Source organism: Zea mays, chromosome 4 (genome assembly GCF_902167145.1).
Source record: "Zea mays cultivar B73 chromosome 4, Zm-B73-REFERENCE-NAM-5.0, whole genome shotgun sequence".
In the NCBI taxonomy this organism is placed as follows: domain Eukaryota; kingdom Viridiplantae; phylum Streptophyta; class Magnoliopsida; order Poales; family Poaceae; genus Zea; species Zea mays.
In genome coordinates, this window is record NC_050099.1 from 167,181,223 (window position 1) to 167,203,322 (window position 22,100).

Below are 22,100 nucleotides of genomic sequence, written 5' to 3' on the forward strand. Positions count from 1 at the left end.
CCAGTCTCTTATATTTTTTACATTTAACCCCTAGACCCCTCAAGAGACGTGGGTATTAAATAGGGTTATATATGCCCTTATACCGATGGCCAAAAGGCATGTACAATCTCATTAAGTAGGGGGTATCTAGAGGGTTAAGTGAAAAAAATAAGAGACAAACTCTTAGCGAAGAGCCCGTCTTTTTTTTTTACATTTAACCCCTATACCCCTCAAGGACGTGGGTATTAAATAGGGTTATATATGCCCTTATACCAATGGCCAAAAGGCATGTACAATCTCATTAAGTAGGGAGTATCTAGAGGGTTAAGTGAAAAAAAAATAAGAGACGAACTCTTCGCGAAAAGTCCGGCTTTTATATTTTTTTACATTTAACTCCTAGACCCCTCAAGAGACGTGGGTATTAAATAGGGTTATATATGCTCTTATACCGATGGCCAAAGACATGTACAATCTCATTAAGTAGGGGGTATCTAAAGGGTTACGTGAAAAAAATAAGAGACAAACTCTTAGCGAAGAGCCCGTCTCTTATATTTTTTTACATTTAACCCCTATACCCCTCAAGGACGTGGGTATTAAATAGGGTTATATATGCCCTTATACCAATGGCCAAAAGGCATGTACAATCTCATTAAGTAGGGAGTATCTAGAGGGTTAAGTGAAAAAAAATAAGAGACGGACTCTTCGCGAAGAGTCCGTATCTTATATTTTTTTACATTTAACCCCTAGACCCCTCAAGAGACGTGGGTATTAAATAGGGTTATATATGCCCTTATACCGATGGCCAAAAGGCATGTACAATCTCATTAAGTAGGGGGTATCTAGAGGGTTAAGTGAAAAAATAAGGGACGGACTCTTCGCAAAGATCTCGTCTCTACACGACTCTGTATACATATTGTCTTTTACCTACATCTATGTTGTAGGGACTCTGAGTTATATCATGCAAGTCTGTTGGATGTCTTTTATATTTAGAAAATCACCCTGAGGCTCTAGGTTATACATGCCCTAAGAGCTTGGTTTTAACAATCCTTACCTGCAACAATCGACTATATTATTAGGCTATCTCCAACAACTTATCCATCCCTATCTCTATATTTAAACTTTACTCTGTGAACAATACAATCTACAGTGTAAATAGCGTTAGATGGCTATGGATGAACCACTGAAGACCGTCTTAGTCTTGCTCTATCAGAAAACATAAACCCTGGCAAGAGCTCTCCTGTAGCCTGACCTGATGGCCTATGAGTCAGCACTGTGGCCCGACGACCAACACTGTCCACAAACAATGGCGGACCCCGCTGCTATGTTTAGGGTGTGCCAGGAAAAATATAAAAATAAAAATAAAAATTAGGGTTCACAACAAGGCTCAAACCTTGACTACCCAGTTCAAGATTTAGCACTTACACCACTATGCTAACTACTCTTATGTAATATTAGGATATGCCGTGGTCCATATGGACCACCCGCTGGGTCCGCCCCTGTCCACAAATATAGCAATCAATACTGGCATCAATACAAAAGTTAACTGATTTGCCATCAGCGCATCAAATACACACGACTTTCTTGGGTACTCTGGTTGTCATGTTGGGCCAGTCCACACATAAGGCCTTTTACGCCTTCGACCTGCTGCGCTGATGGGTTGCATACAGCGAACGTTTTGGTCAAGCTGTTGGGTCGGCCATGGCCCACAAGTTTCAATTCTAGCCGCGCCTGAAATGTTTTTTGGCAGGCTAAATTTCATGGCCTGAGCCCACCTAACGAGATGGCCCGGCCTGCTCGGGTCAAGCATTTTCCAAACGTGTCAGTTCGGGTTGATAGGTCGGGTGGCCTATCCTTTGTAGGAAGAAGAATATGTGTCATTCACTCACTCATCCTATTTCCTATCTCATCTCTCAATTCAATTCAAACTTATAAACAGTACAGTTAGCATAATAACGATCTGCTGGGCACAGCCTCAAGAAAAATATATATCAATGCAATGAGGAAAAAACAGTGCAACTGAGGGGGGGGGGGGGGGGGGGGGGGGGGGGGGGGGGGGAATCAATGCAGCAGGTTACGTTACTCGTTTTGCCAAAGGAAGGACGCTCAGAGCTTCTTCAAGTGTTTGTGCCAACACCAATAAAAAGCAACTGGCATAGGTTTCTCAAGCTGGGTGCCTGGGTCCAAGATCTGATGAACCTACTGCTGCTTAGTTTTTGCTAGTATAAACAAATGCAGACGGCAGACCAATGCATATGTTTGCATCCAACCCTCGAGGATGAGCACAAAAAAGATGAAAAATGATAGGGGCACATCACACAAGCACCATCGTTTTGAAAGCTGATGTACGATAGAAGGGTTGTTTTAAAAAATTATCATGACTGCTTGCTTTACAGATGATATATTCCCTTTCTAGACATATATTTTTTTATATTTTTAGACATAGTATGTATGCAACTGCATAGAAAAGCTACATATTAAAAAAACGTCTTCTAATTTGGAATGGGGTACAGAATTTCAATAATGGACCTGTGCTCAAAAACATTATAGCCCAAATGCTACGATCAATTGAGTCGATGGGTCTGAACAGCCATTTTATCCCTTAAACCTAGCTGATAAGAGCTTTTCATTGGAACAGCACGCCATCAAAGAACTCTTAACTGAAGATCAGGGTATCCAGTTCTGCTCTTGTATTTCTCGAACAGATCTTGCATCGCAACAACGAACTGTCCGTGGACTTGGTTTATCTGTTAAGACACCAGAACAAAGTGAACACCTCTGTCCCCCCCCCCCCCCCCCCCCCAGTAATATCTGCGTCTATGTTATAAATAGCATTCCCTGAAAAGTTTTCCACGGTGGATTGTTCAAGAGGGTTTCTTTACCTCATCAATGGTAGGTTGAGGATTCTTTACAACCTCAATTGGCCTTCCAACAATCACATGCATTGGTGTTGCAAAAGGGATGGGAGTCCTGCATTAGATAGTGCAATATACTCTTAAACTCTTGAATACCATCATGACTATCAAATAGGAAATTTTATCAAATTTATATAGATCAAATATACAGGATCAAAAGAAGAGAAATGTAATGTAGAGAGTCACCCCAGTTTTCCCCAGAAGATTATTGGAGAAAATTTGATTGCTCTAGCAATCTTGACAATTAACTTGCCACCTGGCCTCCACCATTTGTAAACATAGCTCTAGCCCAAAGACAGGAAACTTAATCAGTATCAGAAATCGATTTCTCAAAAAATAAGTATCAGAAATTGAATATCTGAATTTATTGATATGGATGAACAATGAAGAATATCAAATGCACATTTAACATTGCTAGCCTCCTGAAGTTTGGTAACAGTTAGCTTCTTATTAGTTGTGTGCTTCAGCACCCACAGTTAAGTGTAAAGGTGTCGTTACACAGCATAACACAAGCTAAAAGAAATGGTGTTACCTGTCCGAAAGCAAAAACGGGGACTACAGGGCAACCCATCTCAATAGCTATCTTAACAAAACCTTTTCTTGGTTTAAGAAAAGCAACCTGCCAATCGGAAGGATTGTTTGTTATCCATTCAATATGATACGCCTTCATTCAGCACTAAGCAGTCTAGCACAAGATCACAAAGCAAACCTCTGAATCATGATCCATATGAAGTATTTCCTGCACACCTCCTGGCACTATAATACAGCTATAACCAGCTCCAAGGTAGGAGTAGAAACTCTTTCTCGACGCAGGAGCCAACCCCAACCATGTCCATATTTGCCTTAGGAACGGGGTGTAGAACACCTAAAACCAAACAAACTACCAGGTGAGAACAGAGCTACTATTCGGTCGCTAAGTGATTCGAAACAAGAATACCAATGTGTACTTCTTGGAAGCTAAGTACATTGGTGGAGTCTCACCGCACTGCTTGCAAGAATCTTCATCTTTGGTAGCGGCATGAATCCAACAAGGTCCCCGAGGATCCCAACAGCTATGGGCAAAACAGAATGAGGCTCATAACCGAACACTGAAAACACAACAATAAAAATCATCAGTCCAATGGATATGTTTAGGACACTGGACACCCCATCCCCACCCCAAGTTTTGTGTTTTTCTAGTTTTCTTTCTTACAGTATATATATATACACGGATATAGGAAACTACTGAAAAGGTTGGGTACGAGGATTGGAACATCCAGAAAGTAAGATGAGCTCACCATAAGCCCTGTTGGGATCAAAGGCGCCATAGTCTTCCACGTGCAAAGTGACGGGAAAATACCCAATGACGTACTTGCTTATGAACCTGCAGACGCGGCGCGCGCCCCGGAATGTAAGATCCTGGAATCCAGCGGGGGCGACATGACAGGGACACAACACAACAAAGGAAGCGAATTATTCAACAGGAGGAGGAGAACCTGGCGATCTTGCGGCCCAGTCTGCTCTTATCACTGAGCGGCAGGAACATGAAGAAGAGCTGCGTCGCCAGCACCCTGCAAGCACGAAACCAACAAGCGCAAGGATGAAGAGGTCGCGCCGATCGAGACGACGGGGCACGAGGCACCATCCAGGGGGGGGGGGGGGGGGGGGGGGACGCGGAGAGGAGGAGGAGGAGGAGGGAGACGAGGGGCGGCGTACAGTGCGGCGACGCGGCGCGGGAAGAGGAAGAGCGAGGCGAGGACGAGGAAGGCGTTGAAGTGGATGGCCCCGAGCCACAGCGCGAGCGCCACCGTGGTCCGTAGCGGCGAGTACGCCGTGCCCCGGAACACCGTGGTCCCGTCGTCCGCGCGCTGCCCTGCGGCGGCGCCGTTGCTCAGGCCATTATTGGTTCCCGCCCCCATTCGGGTCGGCCGGCGGCGGGCAGAGAGGTGGAGGAAGGTGGGTCCGGTCCGGTCCGGGCGGGATGGGGCGTAGCGTAGTAGAGCCGTAGAGAGGGTTCTAGTTCTAGTGTGGTCCGCCTCCCCCGCTCGGCTCGCGTCTGAATCTGGTCGCTGATAACGACGTGATCCCCCGGGATTTCTTTCTTTTCTTCCCTCCGTGCGGTGCCGGTGGTGTCGGGGCTCGGCGGCAGTGGGTCTCTTGCCAGCGCAGCGAGAACGGGAGACACCGGACCGCTGCGTCGGCCGCCTGCCCACCGCCACTGCCAGCCCCATCTGCTCGCGAGGCGTGCGTGCGTGCGCGCGCGCACGGCGGGCGGGCGGATCCGAGCCGATGGGACTAAATTTCTGACCGAGCGCACCCTGCTGCCGAACCGAACAGAAACCGACCGGTGCACGGGCGTCAGCCCAGCGCTGGCCCACGACGATCAGGAGGAGGTCAATTGGTTCATATGGGTGTTTCTAGCATGGGCAAATCTTGCTTTTATCGTGTGTAGAGTGCAGCGTGCTCCCTCTTGCCGCGGACGACGACGTGAAAACGAACAAAAAGAACGCACGAGACGCCCAGCCGGTTTTAATTTGTCGGGAAAGTATTTTTTTGACAAAAACCATGGGACTCGGTTTCCCTCTTTTAGAGCTAGTTTGAGAACCATATATTTTTAAGGGAAAATAGAAATCCCATGGGAAAATAGAGTTCTTAAACTAACCGTTATCGGTTTATCGACCGATTAATCGGTCATACCAACCGATAAATTGGCTGAAAACCGGGCCAATTCAAATTTGGTTTGGATTTAAAGTTGACTGGTTTTTTCAGCGCAACCGATACGGCACCAAACATTCGAATTCCAAAAAAACTTGACCTTCAAGGGGTAAGACAGTCCCTGGGTATTATATTAAGAAGAAGACCTTCTCACATAGGTCAAGAAAACCCCCGAACCCCTGCCACAGCTAGAGATGGCAATGGGTATCCGAAACCCGATGGATTTTTACCCCATTAGGGTACGGGTTTGGGTCAATTTTCATACCCATGGGTTTGTTAATGGACATAAATGTATACCCGACGGGTTCATGGGTACGAGTTTGTTCCTATAGTACCCAAACCCGTAAAACCGTGGGTTTTTTAAACCCGACCAAACCTAATGCATATTGTCATTTTATTTTATAAACGAACAACAAACTTGTTATCCACCTATTTACTTCCTAACTTTTATCAAATAGTGAATGTATAAGTAGTTGGTGATAGTGTTGCTTGATTGCTATTATAGTTATTACTAGCGTTATATATGTGGTAGATGTATAACTTAGTGCAAGGTAACTTGATTATACAATTTATTATTTGTATTTAATTCTCTCTACTAATATTATTTATACCAAATCATGAACTCGTTGTTCATTACATAAATTTTGGACCATGGATACTTATTGATTATAAAAAGAATAAGCATATTGGAGATAAAAACCCGCGGGTAACCCGTGGGTACCCGCAAACCCGATGGGTACGGGTTTGGGCAAAATTTCAAACCCGTCATGGGTACGGGTTTTTTAATGGGTGTAAATATTTTTCACGGGTACGAGTTTGGGATACCAAAACCCGATGGGTTTGTACCCGTTGCCATCTCTAGCCCCAGCCACACACAGCGGCATCGAAGCTCATGTGAGAACGACCACGACCGGAGCTGAGTCTTATACCTGTGCTTTGGTATGGGACAGACGAGGGGATTTTTTTAACCACAGACTGAAATTCGCTCTACGAGACGAGGGGATTTTTTTAACCACAGACTGAAATTCGCTCCACGAGAAGTCGAACCCAAGTGCTACTCAGACCACCTAACCAACTCAGCCAGAGGCCGTTTCGCATTCGAATCCCACAGAAAACGATGGCTCGCCAAATTCATTTTATATTTTACTCCGGTGGGGGTATGTACACAGTAACTGTGACGTACAAGTACAATAACCTTGCCATTTCGTGAAGGACTCCTCCTGGCTGCAAATCGCAAACGTAAGGTGGACAAAAACTTGTATGAGCAAAGGACACTTCGCCAATTTTTTTAAGGGATCTGTACTGTTAACTTAAGACGTCACCTGCTGGTGCTTGCTAAAAGTCTATGAAAGAACCGAGGGAGAAGCCGAAACCACCAGCGACAAGATTTCGAGGACGTCATCGACGACGACAATGTGCTAGTCGATAAACATGGTAGCGTACTAGCGAGCCCATAGAGGCGTAGGCGTAGCGTAGCGTTCTGCACGCTCCAGATTTTCTCCCGCTGGCCCCGTCGCGATTCCTATTCTCGCTTCGAGCGTCGCAGTCTCGCAGAAGACGCTGAACGGGAAAGTTCGGCAGACATGATTAGCTCCAAAATGCAAAAAAAAAAAAAAAAAACGTAGAGACGACGGAATAGGTCCAGCAACACGACATGGTGGAATAGGTCCAATAGAGATATAGTTGGCCAAATGGCACTAACACGGTGGGGCCGGCCCGGGCACGACACTAAAAAGCACGACACGTTCCTTTTAGTGCCAGTGTCGGGCACGACTCGTATATAGTGTCGTGTCTGGGCCACCAATTGAGCTCGTAGGGTCGGCCCAGGCACGGCACGGCCCACTGCGAGTCGCGTGTAAACCCGCCCCAGCCGCGGCCGCGGGCGTCACTCCTCACTCGCTCTCGCTCAAACCCTAACTCGCTCTTGCTCACTGCCTCACTCGCTCTCTCTCAGCCGCGGGCGATTCGGCGGCGACCGGCGAGCTCTCCTCTCCCTCGTTCCCTCCGCCTCCGCTAAGCGCTCCGGTCTCCATCTCCGCCTCCGGTCTGCGGTCTCCGGCTCTCCGCCTCGGCGCCTCCGCTCGGATCGATCGTCGCTCGTCGGAGATCCTCTCCGGCTCTCCCCCGCTCGGATCTGCGCATTTGTGAACCGGGTAACTCAGATCCATAACCCCCGCTCGGATCTCCTGTCTTCTTCTCCCCCTCCGGTGTGATCTGCGGAGATCCCGGTGCTTCGGCTTATTAGGGTTTACACGCGCATTTGTGAACCGATGCTATCTGCACTTCTGCGGAGATCCCGGTGCTCCGTTCTCCCTCATATCTCTCCTCTCTCCTGTCTTCTTCTCCCCCTCCGGCCTCCGATGTGATCTGCGCTTCTGCGGAGATCCCGGTGCTCCGGCTTACTCCGTTGAGGAACCGGGACTCCGGGGTCCGGTACGGCGACACTGGCACTGGCACTGGTACTCTCCTCTCTCCTAGCTCCGGTCTCCCTCTCCTCTCTCCTGGCTCTGGTCTCCCTCTCCTATCTTCTTCTCCCCCTCCGGTACTGTCCGGCAGACCGGCACTGGCACACAGATCTGGTCTCCCTCTCCCCCTCCGGCCTCCGGTGTGATCTGGCTTACTCCGTTGAGGAACCGGGACTCCTCTCTCCTATCTTCTAGCTACGGTGCTCTGGTCTCCCTCTCGGCCTCTCCTCTCTCCTAGCTCCTGTCTGGTTGTCTCCCTCTCCTCTCTCCTAGCTCTGGTCTCCCTCTCCTTACCGGCCCCTGACACCTAGCTCCGATCTCCCTCTCCTCTCTCCTAGCTCTGGTGCTCCGGATTCAAATCCGTGGAGGAACCGGTTGGCCAGACCGGTCGTCCCCTCCTCTCTCCTAGCTCTGGTGCTCCGGCTTACTTCGTTGAGGAACCGGGACTCCGAGTCCAAGGTGGGTCGATGGCCGTCTCCGACGATGAAACTGTTGAGATCGACTGCAACGAGGAGCGACGGTTGTGCGGGTTGGCCGGAGATGACGATGAGGATGACCTCCGGGAGGATGCTACAACGCTCTTTGGCCATAGCAGTGAGCATCCTGTCCATGTCGGTGATGAACAACAAGTCGGTGGTCAGGATAACGAAGGTGAATGGGACGAACACAGTGCCAAGCGATGTCGTCCTTCTACTTCTGCAGTGTGGTTAGATTTCGAGAAACTTTTCAAAATCGTGAACGGTAAGAAGGTTAGGTTTGCAGCTAAGTGCATACATTGCTCTAAGCAATATTCTGCTCTCTCTAGTGGTGGCACTGGCCACCTGACCCGACATAGAGATAGATGTCCCAGGAGGCGTGAGAAAACCCGCATGTCTCAGTCTCAGATATCTTTTAATCCTGATGATAGTATGCGTAACTGGGAGTACTGTCCTATGGTTGCACGTAATGAATTGGTTCGATTGCTTGCTAGGCTAGAAATTCCTATTAGTTTGGGTGAAAATGCTGCATTTGAACACTACATTAGAACTGCTCATAATCCTAAATTTGTGCCTGTCTCTAGGCAAACCACCACCAGAGACATGGTTAAATACTTCACTGACAAAAAGGCTAAGCTTGTTGAGACTCTTTCTTCTTCTGATGTGAGAGCACCTAGAGGGGGGTGAATAGGTGATCCTGTTAAACTTGAAAACTTAAGCCACAAAACTTGGTTAATCGTTAGCACAATAATTGCCAAGTGGCTAGAGAGGAATTCTCAACAAAACACAATAACCAACAAGGATCAATCACAGAGATGGCACGGTGGTTATCCCGTGGTTCGGCCAAGACCAACGCTTGCCTACTCCACGTTGTGGCGTCCCAACGGACGAGGGTTGCAATCAACCCCTCTCAAGCGGTCCAAAGACCCACTTGAATACCACGGTGTTTTGCTTACTTTTTCTCAATCCCGTTTGCGAGGAATCTCCACAACTTGGAGCCTCTCGCCCTTACACTTGAAATTCACAAAGAACACGGAGCAAGGGAGGGATTAGCAACGCACACAAGACACAAGAATCAGAGTGTCAACACGCACACAAGTCGCAACAAGAGCTCGCAACACAACTCAATGAGTTCACAACTCCACTAGAGCTCTATATGCTATCACAATGAAACGAATGCGCGAAATCGATGTCTTGGTGCTTAGGAATGTTGTAGGAATGCTTTTTTTGGTGCTCCTCCATGCGCCTAGGGGTCCCTTTTATAGCCCCAAGGCAGCTAGGGGCCGTTGAGAGCAATCAAGGAAGGCTGATCTTGCCTTCTGTCGACTGGTGCACCGGACAGTCCGGTGCCCGATTTCCTTCCATAAATGGCGCAGTTGACCGTTGGCAGCCTGAGAGCCGTTGGCGCACCGGACATGTCCGGTGCACACCGGACAGTCCGGTGCCCCCTTCTAGCCGTTGGCTCGGCCACGTGTCCCGCGCAGATTGCGCGGCCGACCGTTGGCCCGGCCGACCGTTGGCTCACCGGACAGTCCGGTGCACACCGGACAGTCCGGTGAATTATAGCCGTACGTCGACGATGAATTCCCGAGAGCGACGAGTTCGCCTGTGAACGGCCCACCGGACAGTCCGGTGAATTATAGCCGTACACCGCCGTCGAAGTCCCGAGAGCAGCCACTTTGCTCGAGTCAGCCTGGCGCACCGGACACTGTCCGGTGCACCACCGGACAGTCCGGTGCTCCAAACTGAGCAAAGTCTTGGCTGTTCGAGCCAAGGCATTTTCAATTGGATTTTTCCTGTTCCCAGCACTTAGACACAATACATTAGTCCATAAAACAATGTACTAAGTCTGAGAAACATACCTTTATCTTTGATTTGTACTTTGTCCACCTTTTTACACTTAGGCACTTGTGTTGGACACTAAATCACCAAAATACTTAGAAATGGCCCAAGGGCACATTTCCCTTTCATGATGTTAATTGTGTGTGTTTGACCTCTGACATATCTGATGCTTAAGCATTTGTTTCCTCATAGGATACCTTTCACTACTTTCATTCATGCAAACTATCCTAGGGCTGAAGGTGAAAGGGAAATGTGCCCTTGGGCCATTTCTAAGTATTTTGGTGATTTAGTGTCCAACACAAGTGCCTAAGTGTGAAAAGGTGGACAAAGTACAAATCAAGGATAAAGGTATGTTTCTCAGACTTAGTACATTGTTTTATGGACTAATGTATTGTGTCTAAGTGCTGGAAACAGGAAAAATCCATTTGGAAATGTCTTGGCTCGAGCAGCCAAGACTTTGCTGAGTCTGGGAGCACCGGACTGTCCGGTGGTGCACCGGACAGTGTCCGGTGCGTCAGGCTGGCTCGAGCGAAGTGGTCGCTCTCGGGAATTCACCGGCGACGTACGACTATAATTCACCGGACTGTCCGGTGTGCACCGGACTGTCCGGTGAGCCAACGGTCGGCCGGGCCAACGGTCGACCGCGCGATCTGCGCGGGACACGTGGCCGAGCCAACGGCTAGAAGGGGGCACCGGACTGTCCGGTGTGCACCGGACATGTCCGGTGCGCCAACGGCTCTCAGGCTGCCAACGGTCGACTGCGCCATTTTTGGAAGGAAATCGGGCACCGGACAGTGTCCGGTGTGCACCGGACTGTCCGGTGCGCCAGTCGACAGAAGGCAAGATCAGCCTTCCTAGAATGCTCTCAACGGCTCCTAGCTGCCTTGGGGCTATAAAAGGGACCCCTAGGCGCATGGAGGAGGACACCAAGCATTCCTACAACATTCCTAAGCACCAAGACATCAATTCCGCGCCTTTGATTCTTTGCGATAGCAATTAGAGCTCTAGTTGAGTAGTGAACTCATTGAGTTGTGTTGTGAGCTCTCATTGCGACTTGTGTGCGTGGTGTTGCTGTGATTTCTTGTCTTGAGTGTGTTGCTAATCCCTCCCTTGCTCCGTGTTTCTTTGTGAATTTTAAGTGTAAGGGCGAGAGGCTCCAAATTGTGGAGATTCCTCGCAAACGGGATTGAGAAAAGCAAGCAAAACACCGTGGTATTCAAGTGGGTCTTTGGACCGCTTGAGAGGGGTTGATTGCAACCCTCGTCCATTGGGACGCCACAACGTGGAGTAGGCAAGCGTTGGTCTTGGCCGAACCACGGGATAACCACCGTGCCATATCTGTGATTGATCCTTGTTGGTTATTGTGTTTTGTTGAAGATTCCTCTCTAGCCACTTGGCAATTATTGTGCTAACGATTAACTAAGTTTTATGGCTTAAGTTTCAAGTTTCACAGGATCACCTATTCACCCCCTCTAGGTGCTCTCAATTGGTATCAGAGTCGTTCTCTTCACAAAGGGACTAACCGCCCGAAGAGATGGATCCTAAGGGGAAGGGAATCGTGATCAACGACAAAGAGAAGGAATCCTTCGTCAATGAGCCAAAGGATGACAAGCCTACCGACTCCGGCTCGGGCCATAGACGGAAAGATGGGAAGAAGAAGAAGACAAGGCGCATCAAGGAAATTGTCTACTACGACGACAGCGACGAGTCTACTTCTTCCCAAAAGGACGACGACCACAACGACTACGAGAGAAGGAAACCGGTTAATTCGAACTTTTCTTTTGACTACTCTCGTATTCCGCAAAGTTCAAATTCACATTTGCTCTCCATTCCTCTCGGCAAGCCTCCACACTTTGATGGGGAGGACTACGGATTTTGGAGCCACAAAAAGCGTAGTCACCTATTCTCTCTCCATCCTAGTATATGGGAGATTGTAGAGAGTGGAATGCACTTTGATAGTACGGATAGTCCCATGTTCATTAATGAGCAAATTCATAAGAATGCACAAGCTACTACGGTTCTTCTAGCTTCATTGTGCAGGGATGAATATCACAAAGTGAGCGGCTTGGATAACGCCAAGCAAATATGGGACACCCTCAAGATTTCTCATGTGGGGAACGACGTCACCTTGCTCACCAAAATGGAGTTGGTGGAGGGCGAGCTTGGACGATTCGCAATGATAAGGGGGAGGAGCCAACTCAAACATACAACCGGCTCAAGACCCTTATCAACAAAATAAGGAGCTACGGAAGCACGCGATGGACGGACCACGACGTCGTCCGACTGATGCTAAGGTCCTTTACCGTTCTTGATCCTCATTTAGTGAATAATATTCGTGAGAATCCCAGGTACACCAAAATGTCACCCGAAGAAGTCCTTGGAAAATTTGTAAGCGGGCGAATGATGATCAAGGAAGCGAGGTACATGGACGACGCATTGAATGGTCAAATCAACGAGCCTCAACCCCTTGCTCTCAAGGCAACAAGAAGCAAGGAGGCGCTACCTAGCAAGGTGGCACAAATTGAGGCGGCCGGACTTAATGATGAAGAAATGGCCCTCATCATCAAAAGATTCAAGACGGCGCTAAAGGGTCGCAAGGGGCAGCCGAGTAAGACCAAGACAAAGGGGAAGCGCTCATGCTTCAAATGTGGTAAGCTTGGTCATTTTATTGCTAACTGTCCCGACAATGATAGTGATCAGGATCAAGGGAACAAGAGGGAAAAGAAGAAGAACTATAAGAAGGCAAAGGGCGAGGCACATCTTGGCAAGGAGTGGGATTCGGATTGCTCCTCGTCCGACTCCGACAATGAAGGACTCGCCGCCACCGCCTTCAACAAGTCATCCCTCTTCCCCAACGAGCGTCACACAAGCCTTATGGCAAGGGAGAAGAAGGTATGTACTCGAAACTCTACTTATGCTTCTTCAAGTGAGGACGAATCTAGTGATGAGGATGAAATAGATTATTCATGTTTATTTAAGGGCCTAGATAGAACCAAGGTAGATAAAATTAATGAATTGATTGATGCCTTGAATGATAAGAATAGGCTTCTAGAAAAACAAGAGGACTTGTTGTATAAAGAACATGACAAATTTGTAGAAGCACAAAAATCTCATGCCTTAGAAGTTAAGAGAAATGAAATGCTTTCCTGTGAATTATCTTCTTGCCATGAGACGATTTCTAGCTTAAGGAGCATTAATGATGATTTGAATGCTAAGTTAGAAATAGCTAGTAAATCAACAACTTGTGTAGAAAATGTTGTTATTTGCAATAGATGTAAAGATTTTGATATTGATGCTTGTAGTGAACACATAGCTTCTACTGCAAAGTTAAATGATGAAATGGCTAGTCTTAATACCCAACTTAAGGCTAGCAAAAGTGATTTTGATAAACTAAAATTTGCTAGGGATGCCTACACGATTGGTAGACACCCCTCAATTAAGGATGGGCTTGGCTTCAAGAGGGAAGCCAAGAACTTAACAAGCCATAAGGCTCCCATCTCCGCCAAGGAGAAAGGGAAGGCCCCTATGGCAAGTAGTACTAAAAAGAACCATGCTTTTATGTACAATGATAGAAGACAGTCTCATAGGAGTTGTAATGCTTTTGATTCACATGCCTATGATTCTTATTCTATGTTTGCTTCCAGTTCTTCCTATATGCATGGTAGAGATATGCCTAGGAAAAATATTCATCATGTGCCTAGAAAGAATATTGTTCATGTTCCTAGGAAAGTTATGAATGGACCCTCTACAATTTATCATGCTTTAAATGCTTCCTTTGCTATTTGTAGAAAGGATAGGAAGATAGTTGCTAGGAAATTAGGGGCAAAATGCAAGGGTGATAAAACTTGCATTTGGGTCCCTAAGACAATTGTAACTAACCTTGTAGGACCCAACAAGAGTTGGGTACCTAAGACCCAAGCCTAAATTTGCCTTGCAGGTTTATGCATCCGGGGGTTCAAGCTGGATTATCGACAGCGGATGCACGAACCATATGACAGGGGAAAAGATGTTCACCTCCTACGTCAAGAATAAGGATTCCCAAGATTCAATCATATTCGGTGATGGGAACCAAGGCAAGGTGAAAGGTTTAGGCAAGATTGCAATATCTAATGAGCACTCTATCTCTAATGTGTTTTTAGTTGAGTATCTTGGATATAATTTACTATCTGTCAGTCAATTATGTAATATGGGATATAATTGTCTATTTACAAATGTAGATGTGTCTGTCTTTAGAAGATGTGATGGTTCACTAGCTTTTAAGGGTGTACTAGACGGCAAACTTTATTTAGTTGATTTTGCAAAAGAAGAGGTCGGTCTAGATGCATGCTTAATGGCTAAGACTTGCATGGGCTGGTTGTGGCATCGCCGCTTAGCACATGTGGGGATGAAGAACCTCCACAAGCTTCTAAAGGGAGAACATGTGATAGGTCTAACCAATGTACATTTCGAAAAAGATAGACCTTGTGCAGCTTGTCAAGCAGGTAAACAAGTGGGAGGAGCACATCACAGCAAGAATGTGATGACCACTTCAAGACCTCTGGAGCTGCTGCATATGGACCTCTTCGGACCCGTCGCCTATCTGAGCATAGGAGGAAGTAAGTATGGTCTAGTTATTGTTGATGACTTTTCCCGCTTCACTTGGGTGTTCTTTTTGCAGGATAAGTCTGAAACCCAAGGGACCCTCAAGCGCTTCCTAAGGAGAGCTCAAAATGAGTTTGAGCTCAAGGTGAAGAAGATAAGGAGCGGCAATGGGTCCGAATTCAAGAATCTTCAAGTGGAGGAGTTCCTTGAGGAGGAGGGGATCAAGCACGAGTTCTCCGCTCCTTACACACCTCAGCAAAATGGTGTGGTAGAGAGGAAGAACAGGACGCTCATAGATATGGCGAGGACTATGCTTGGAGAGTTCAAGACCCCCGAGCGCTTTTGGTCGGAAGCCGTGAACACGGCTTGCCACGCCATCAACAGGGTCTACCTTCACCGCCTCCTCAAGAAGACTTCATATGAGCTGTTGACTGGTAACAAACCCAATGTATCTTATTTTCGTGTATTTGGAAGCAAGTGTTATATTCTTGTAAAAAAAAGGTAGAACCTCTAAATTTGCTCCCAAAGTTGTAGAAGGGTTTTTATTAGGTTATGATTCAAATACAAAGGCGTATAGGGTCTTCAACAAATCATCGGGTTTGGTTGAAGTCTCTAGCGACGTTGTATGTGATGAGACTAATGGCTCTCCAAGAGAGCAAGTTGTTGATCTTGATGATGTAGATGAAGAAGATGTTCCAACGACCGCGATACGCACCATGGCGATTGGAGATGTGCGGCCTCAGGAACAATTGGAGCAAGATCAACCGTCTTCCTCAACTATGGTGCATCCCCCAACCCAAGATGACGAACAGGTACCTCAGGTGGAGGCGCATGATCAAGGGGGAGCACAGGTTGATCAAGTTGAAAAGGAAGAAGCACCTCAGGCACCTCCAACCCAAGTTCGAGCGACGATCCAAAGGGATCATCCCGTCGACCAAATATTGGGTGATATTAGCAAGGGAGTAACTACTCGATTTCGATTAGTTAATTTTTGTGAGCATTACTCTTTTGTCTCTTCTATTGAACCTTTCAGGGTAGAAGAGGCCTTGCTAGATCCGGACTGGGTGTTGGCCATGCAGGAGGAACTCAACAACTTCAAGCGCAATGAAGTTTGGACACTGGTGCCTCGTCCAAAGCAAAATGTTGTGGGAACCAAGTGGGTGTTCCGCAACAAATAGGACGAGCACGGGGTGGTGACGAGGAACAAGGCTCGACTTGTGGCAAAAGGTTATGCTCAAGTCGCAGGTTTGGACTTTGAGGAGACTTTTGCTCCTGTGGCTAGGCTAGAATCAATTCGTATCTTGCTAGCATATGCCGCTCACCACTCTTTCAGGTTGTACCAAATGGATGTGAAGAGCGCTTTCCTCAACGGGCCGATCAAAGAGGAGGTGTACGTGGAGCAACCCCCTGGCTTCGAGGATGAACGGTACCCCGACCACGTGTGTAAGCTCTCTAAGGCGCTCTATGGACTTAAGCAAGCCCCAAGAGCATGGTATGAATGCCTTAGAGACTTTTTAATTACTAATGCTTTCAAGGTTGGGAAAGCCGATCCAACTCTTTTTACTAAGACTTGCGATGGTGGTCTTTTTGTGTGCCAAATTTATGTCGATGATATAATATTTGGTTCTACTAATCAAAAGTCTTGTGAAGAGTTTAGCAGGGTGATGACGCAGAAATTCGAGATGTCGATGATGGGCGAGTTGAACTACTTCCTTGGGTTCCAAGTGAAGCAACTCAAGGACGGCACCTTCATCTCCCAAACGAAGTACACGCAAGATTTGCTAAAAAGGTTTGGGATGAAGGACGCCAAGCCCGCAAAGACGCCGATGGGAACCGACGGACACACTGACCTCAACAAAGGAGGTAAGTCCGTTGATCAAAAAGCATACCGGTCCATGATAGGTTCTTTGCTTTATTTATGTGCTAGTAGACCGGATATTATGCTTAGCCTATGCATGTGTGCTAGATTTCAATCCGATCCTAAGGAGTGTCACTTAGTGGCTGTGAAGCGAATTCTTCGATATTTAGTCGCTACGCCGTGCTTCGGGATCTGGTATCCAAAGGGGTCTAACTTTGACTTGATTGAGTACTCAGATTCCGACTATGCTGGATGTAAGGTCAATAGGAAGAGTACATCAGGGACGTGCCAATTCTTAGGAAGGTCCCTGGTGTCGTGGAACTCTAAGAAACAAACTTCCGTTGCCCTATCCACCGCTGAGGCCGAGTATGTTGCCACAGGACAGTGTTGCGCGCAACTACTTTGGATGAGGCAAACCCTCAGGGACTTTGGCTACAATCTGAGCAAAGTCCCACTCCTATGTGATAATGAGAGTGCTATCCGAATAGCGGAAAATCCTGTTGAGCACAGCCGCACAAAGCACATTGACATCCGGCATCACTTTTTGAGAGACCACCAGCAAAAGGGAGATATCGAAGTGTTTCATGTTAGCACCGAGAACCAGCTAGCTGATATCTTCACTAAGCCTTTAGATGAAAAGACCTTTTGCAGGCTGCGTAGTGAGCTAAATGTCCTAGATTCGCGGAACTTGGATTGATTTATAACATACATGTATTTATGCCTTTGATCATGTTCCTTATGCATTTTGTTGCTTACTTGTGGTGCTCAAGTTGTACAAACACTCCCTGGACCTCACAAGTCCTTTTTGCAAGTGATGCACATATTTAGGGGGAGCTGTGCTACAACTTGACCCTTTGAGACTAATCGTTTGCTTGAGTTTGCGTGATTTAGTCTCAAAGGAGGTTTGAAAGGGAAAGGTGGACTTGGACCATGAAAGACTTCCACTGCACTCCGATGAGAGGGTAACTTATTCCAAGTTCATCTCATGTACTCTTATTGCCTTTGTATTCTCATTTGAAGATTTTGGTGAGGCAATGGGGTTAAAGGGCCAAGATTGATCCCGTTTTGGTGCTTGATGCCAAAGGGGGAGAAAATAAAGGCCAAAGCGATAAATGGATCAGCTACCACTTGAGAGATTTTGAAAATAGTAAAATAGAGCTTTTGGTTTGTCAAAACTCTTTTATTGTCTCTCTTGTCAAAAGTTGGCTTCTTGTGGGGAGAAATGTTGATTATGGGAAAAAGGGGGAGTTTTTTTTGAAATTCTTGATCAAATTTCTTTGGAATACCTCTCTTTACGTCTCTACAAGTGGATTTGACTTAGAGATAGGAATTTGAGTTTGATTTGAAAAAACAAACCAAGTGGTGGCATAGAGTGATCCATATATGTCAAAATTGAATCAAAACAATTTTGAGTTCTTATTTGAATTGATTTTGTACTTGTTCTACTTGCTTTATGTTGTGTTGGCATAAATCACCAAAAAGGGGGAGATTGAAAGGGAAATGTGCCCTTAGGCCATTTCTAAGTATTTTGGTGATTTAGTGTCCAACACAAGTGCCTAAGTGTAAAAAGGTGGACAAAGTACAAATCAAGGATAAAGGTATGTTTCTCAGACTTAGTACATTGTTTTATGGACTAATGTATTGTGTCTAAGTGCTGGAAACAGGAAAAATCCAATTGGAAATGTCTTGGCTCGAGCAGCCAAGACTTTGCTGAGTCTGGGAGCACCGGACTGTCCGGTGGTGCACCGGACAGTGTCCGGTGCGTCAGGCTGGCTCGAGCGAAGTGGCCGCTCTCGGGAATTCACCGGCGACGTACGACTATAATTCACCGGACTGTCCGGTGTGCACCGGACTGTCCGGTGAGCCAACGGTCGGCCGGGCCAACGGCCGACCGCGCGATCTGCGCGGGACACGTGGCCGAGCCAACGGCTAGAAGGGGGCACCGGACTGTCCGGTGTGCACCGGACATGTCCGGTGCGCCAACGGCTCTCAGGCTGCCAACGGTCGACTGCGCCATTTTTGGAAGGAAATCGGGCACCGGACAGTGTCCGATGTGCACCGGACTGTCCAGTGCGCCAGTCGACAGAAGGCAAGATCAGCCTTCCTAGAATGCTCTCAACGGCTCCTAGCTGCCTTGGGGCTATAAAAGGGACCCCTAGGCGCATGGAGGAGGACACCAAGCATTCCTACAACATTCCTAAGCACCAAGACATCAATTTCGCGCCTTTGATTCTTTACGATAGCAATTAGAGCTCTAGTTGGGTAGTGAACTCATTGAGTTGTGTTGTGAGCTCTCATTGCGACTTGTGTGCGTGGTGTTGCTGTGATTTCTTGTCTTGAGTGTGTTGCTAATCCCTCCCTTGCTCCGTGTTTCTTTGTGAATTTCAAGTGTAAGGGCGAGAGGCTCCAAATTGTGGAGATTCCTCGCAAACGGGATTGAGAAAAGCAAGCAAAACACTGTGGTATTCAAGTGGGTCTTTGGACCGCTTGAGAGGGGTTGATTGCAACCCTCGTCCATTGGGACGCCACAACGTGGAGTAGGCAAGCGTTGGTCTTGGCCGAACCACGGGATAACCACCGTGCCATATCTGTGATTGATCCTTGTTGGTTATTGTGTTTTGTTGAAGATTCCTCTCTAGCCACTTGGCAATTATTGTGCTAACGATTAACTAAGTTTTGTGGCTTAAGTTTCAAGTTTCACAGGATCACCTATTCACCCCTCCTCTAGGTGCTCTCAGAAGGTGACCAATTTATTTTAACTGATGAACATTGGGTTATTGCAGATAAAGTACTTAAATTTCTTGAGCTATTTTATGATTCTACAGTTGCATTGTCTGGTGTTTATTATCCTACATCTCCACTTATGCTTCATTTTCTTGTTAAGATTGCTATACATCTAAAGAACTATGTTAATGGCACTCACATCAGAGGTGTCATTCAACCTATGGTAGATAAATATAATAAATATTGGAGGAACATCCCTTTACTTTACTCTTTTGCATTCATCTTGGACCCTAGAGCTAAAATGAAAGGTTTTAGTAGAGTGCTTAGAAGATTAATGAACCTGACAAGTACAGATTATGCTGTTTATCAGGTTACCACTAGAGCTAAGCTTACTGATGTTTATAATAAATATGAAGAGAAATATGGATCTGTTAGATTGAATAGGGTTGTCCCTCCTAACTTGTCTGGTAAGAAACGGTCTGCTTGGGATGAAATTTATGATGATGTTGATGATGTGGGTACTTCTGTTGGTATGCATTCTTTTGCTTCTACTCTAAACATTGCTAGAGATACCTCTGCAACTGCTCTACTGCATGCTGCAAGCTCTTCAGCTTCTACTGCTTCTGAACTCATTTCTTACTTAGATTGTGACACTGTCAACCTGTTAACTGATGATTTCAACATCTTGCACTGGTGGCATCAGCACAAACTCACTTATCCAGTACTGTCAATTATGGCTAAAGATATTTTAACTGTTCTTGTGTCTACTATCTCTTTAGAATCCACTTTTAGTTTAACTGGCAGGATCATCGACGAGCGGAGGAGATTGAAGTCCGATGTGGTTGAGATGTTGACATGCATTAAAGATTGGGAGGATGTTGAAGCAAGGATGCAACACATGCTGGATGACAAAGAGCTTGAAGAAACATTTGAAAATCTTTATCTTGATTAGTGAAAGTCTCCTAGAGGGGGGGTGAATAGGGCGAAACTGAAATTCTCAAAAATAATCACAACTACAAGCCGGGTTAGCGTTAGAAATATAATCGAGTCCGCGAGAGAGGACAGAAAACAAATCGCAGGTGAATAAGAGGTGTGACACGCGGATTTGTTTTACCGAGGTTCGGTTCTCTCAAACCTACTCCCCGTTGAGGAGGCCACAAAGGCCGGGTCTCTTTCAACCCTTCCCTCTCTCAAACGGTCCCTCGACCGAGTGAGCTTCTCCTTCTCAAATCACTTGGGAAACAAACTTCCCGCAAGGACCACCACACGATTGGTGTCTCTTGCCTCAATTACAAGTGAGTGTTTGATCACAAGAAAGAATCAAGAAAGAAGAAAGCAATCCAAGCGCAAGAGCTCGAAAGAACACAAGCAAATCTCTCTCTCTAATCACTAGGGCGTTGTGTGGAATTTGGAGAGGATTTGATCTCTTTGGTGTGTCTAGAATTGAATGCTAGAGCTCTTGTAAGTAGTTGAGAAGTGGAAAACTTGGATACCATGAATGGTGGGTGGTTGGGGGTATTTATAGCCCCAACCACCAAACTAGCCGTTTGGTGAGGCTGTCTGTTCGATGGCGCACCGGACAGTCCGGTGCACACCGGACATGTCCGGTGCGACAGCCACGTCACCAAAGTCGTTGGGTTCCGACCGTTGGAGTTCTGACTTCTGGGCCCGCCTTGATGTCCGGTGGCGCACCGGACACGCACTGTAGATTGTCCGGTGCGCCAGCATGGGCGTGCCTGCCCTCTGCGCGCGCAGCGCGCGCATTTAATGCGTCGCAGGTAGCCGTTGGCGCCGAAATAGCCGTTGCCCCGCTGTTACACCGGACAGTCCGGTGAATTATAGCGGAGCAGCTGAAATGAATTCCCGAGGCTGGCGAGTTCCGGAGGCCGCCCTTCCTTGGAGCACCGGACATGTCCGGTGTACACCGGACAGTCCGGTGAATTATAGCGGAGTCGCCTCTGGAATTTCCCGAAGGTGAAGAGTTTGAAGTCGGAGTCCTCTGGTGCACCGGACATGTCCGGTGGCACACCGGACAGTCCGGTGCGCCAGACCAGAGGTGCCTTTGGTTGTCCCTTGCTCCTTTGTTTGAACCCAATACTTGGTCTTTTTATTGGCTAAGTGTGAACCTTTGGCACCTGTATAACTTATACACTAGAGCAAACTAGTTAGTCCAAATATTTGTGTTGGGCAATTCAACCACCAAAATTAATTAGGGACTAGGTGTAAGCCTAATTCCCTTTCAATTAGTCTCTAGTATCTTACTCTCTTAGTCTCTTTGTGACCATTTCTGTAATGTGACTGTAATATTATGCACCTGGACTGGACTTTGTTGTAAGGACAATAAACTTTTTAATGAGCTGGGCTGTACTCTTTTTTCCTGTCTAGGGTTTCTCACAAGGGTGAGTTTTACCTAGACAGGTTTTTAACGAGGCAGCCATTGCACTACAGCTCATAAAATTGTTGTTTGATTAGTCTCTTACTCTCTGTGTGACCATTTTTATGTTGTTTGAAATTATCTTATATCGGTTTGATTGCTAGAAGTCATAATAAAATTATCTGTTATTCACTT

The 22,100-nt window shown here is 46.8% G+C and overlaps 1 protein-coding gene across 1 annotated transcript; it reads right to left on the reverse strand.

The window, feature by feature from the left end:
- Positions 1-2,307: 2,307 nt before the first annotated feature.
- LOC100283803 (uncharacterized) lies at positions 2,308-5,067 on the reverse strand. Its single transcript, NM_001156702.2, has 9 exons — positions 4,587-5,067; positions 4,367-4,441; positions 4,169-4,254; positions 3,873-3,979; positions 3,601-3,756; positions 3,424-3,510; positions 3,078-3,175; positions 2,859-2,946; positions 2,308-2,723 (listed from the first exon to the last, which is right to left on the reverse strand). The coding sequence occupies exons 1-9, from the start codon at positions 4,787-4,789 to the stop codon at positions 2,622-2,624; spliced, it is 1,002 nt and encodes a 333-aa protein (NP_001150174.1). The 5' UTR covers positions 4,790-5,067; the 3' UTR covers positions 2,308-2,621.
- Between the last annotated feature and the right edge of the window lie 17,033 nt (positions 5,068-22,100).

Bases quoted from the DNA above. Each gene is read 5' to 3' on its own strand.
- LOC100283803 (NM_001156702.2), bottom strand. From the start codon at position 4,789: ATGGGGGCGGGAACCAATAATGGCCTGAGCAACGGCGCCGCCGCAGGG. The intron at 3,511-3,600 runs GTTTGCTTTGTG...TCCGATTGGCAG, and splicing joins ATATGGATCATGATTCAGAG to GTTGCTTTTCTTAAACCAAG. The intron at 3,176-3,423 runs GTAACACCATTT...TCTTTGGGCTAG, and splicing joins CCGTTTTTGCTTTCGGACAG to AGCTATGTTTACAAATGGTG.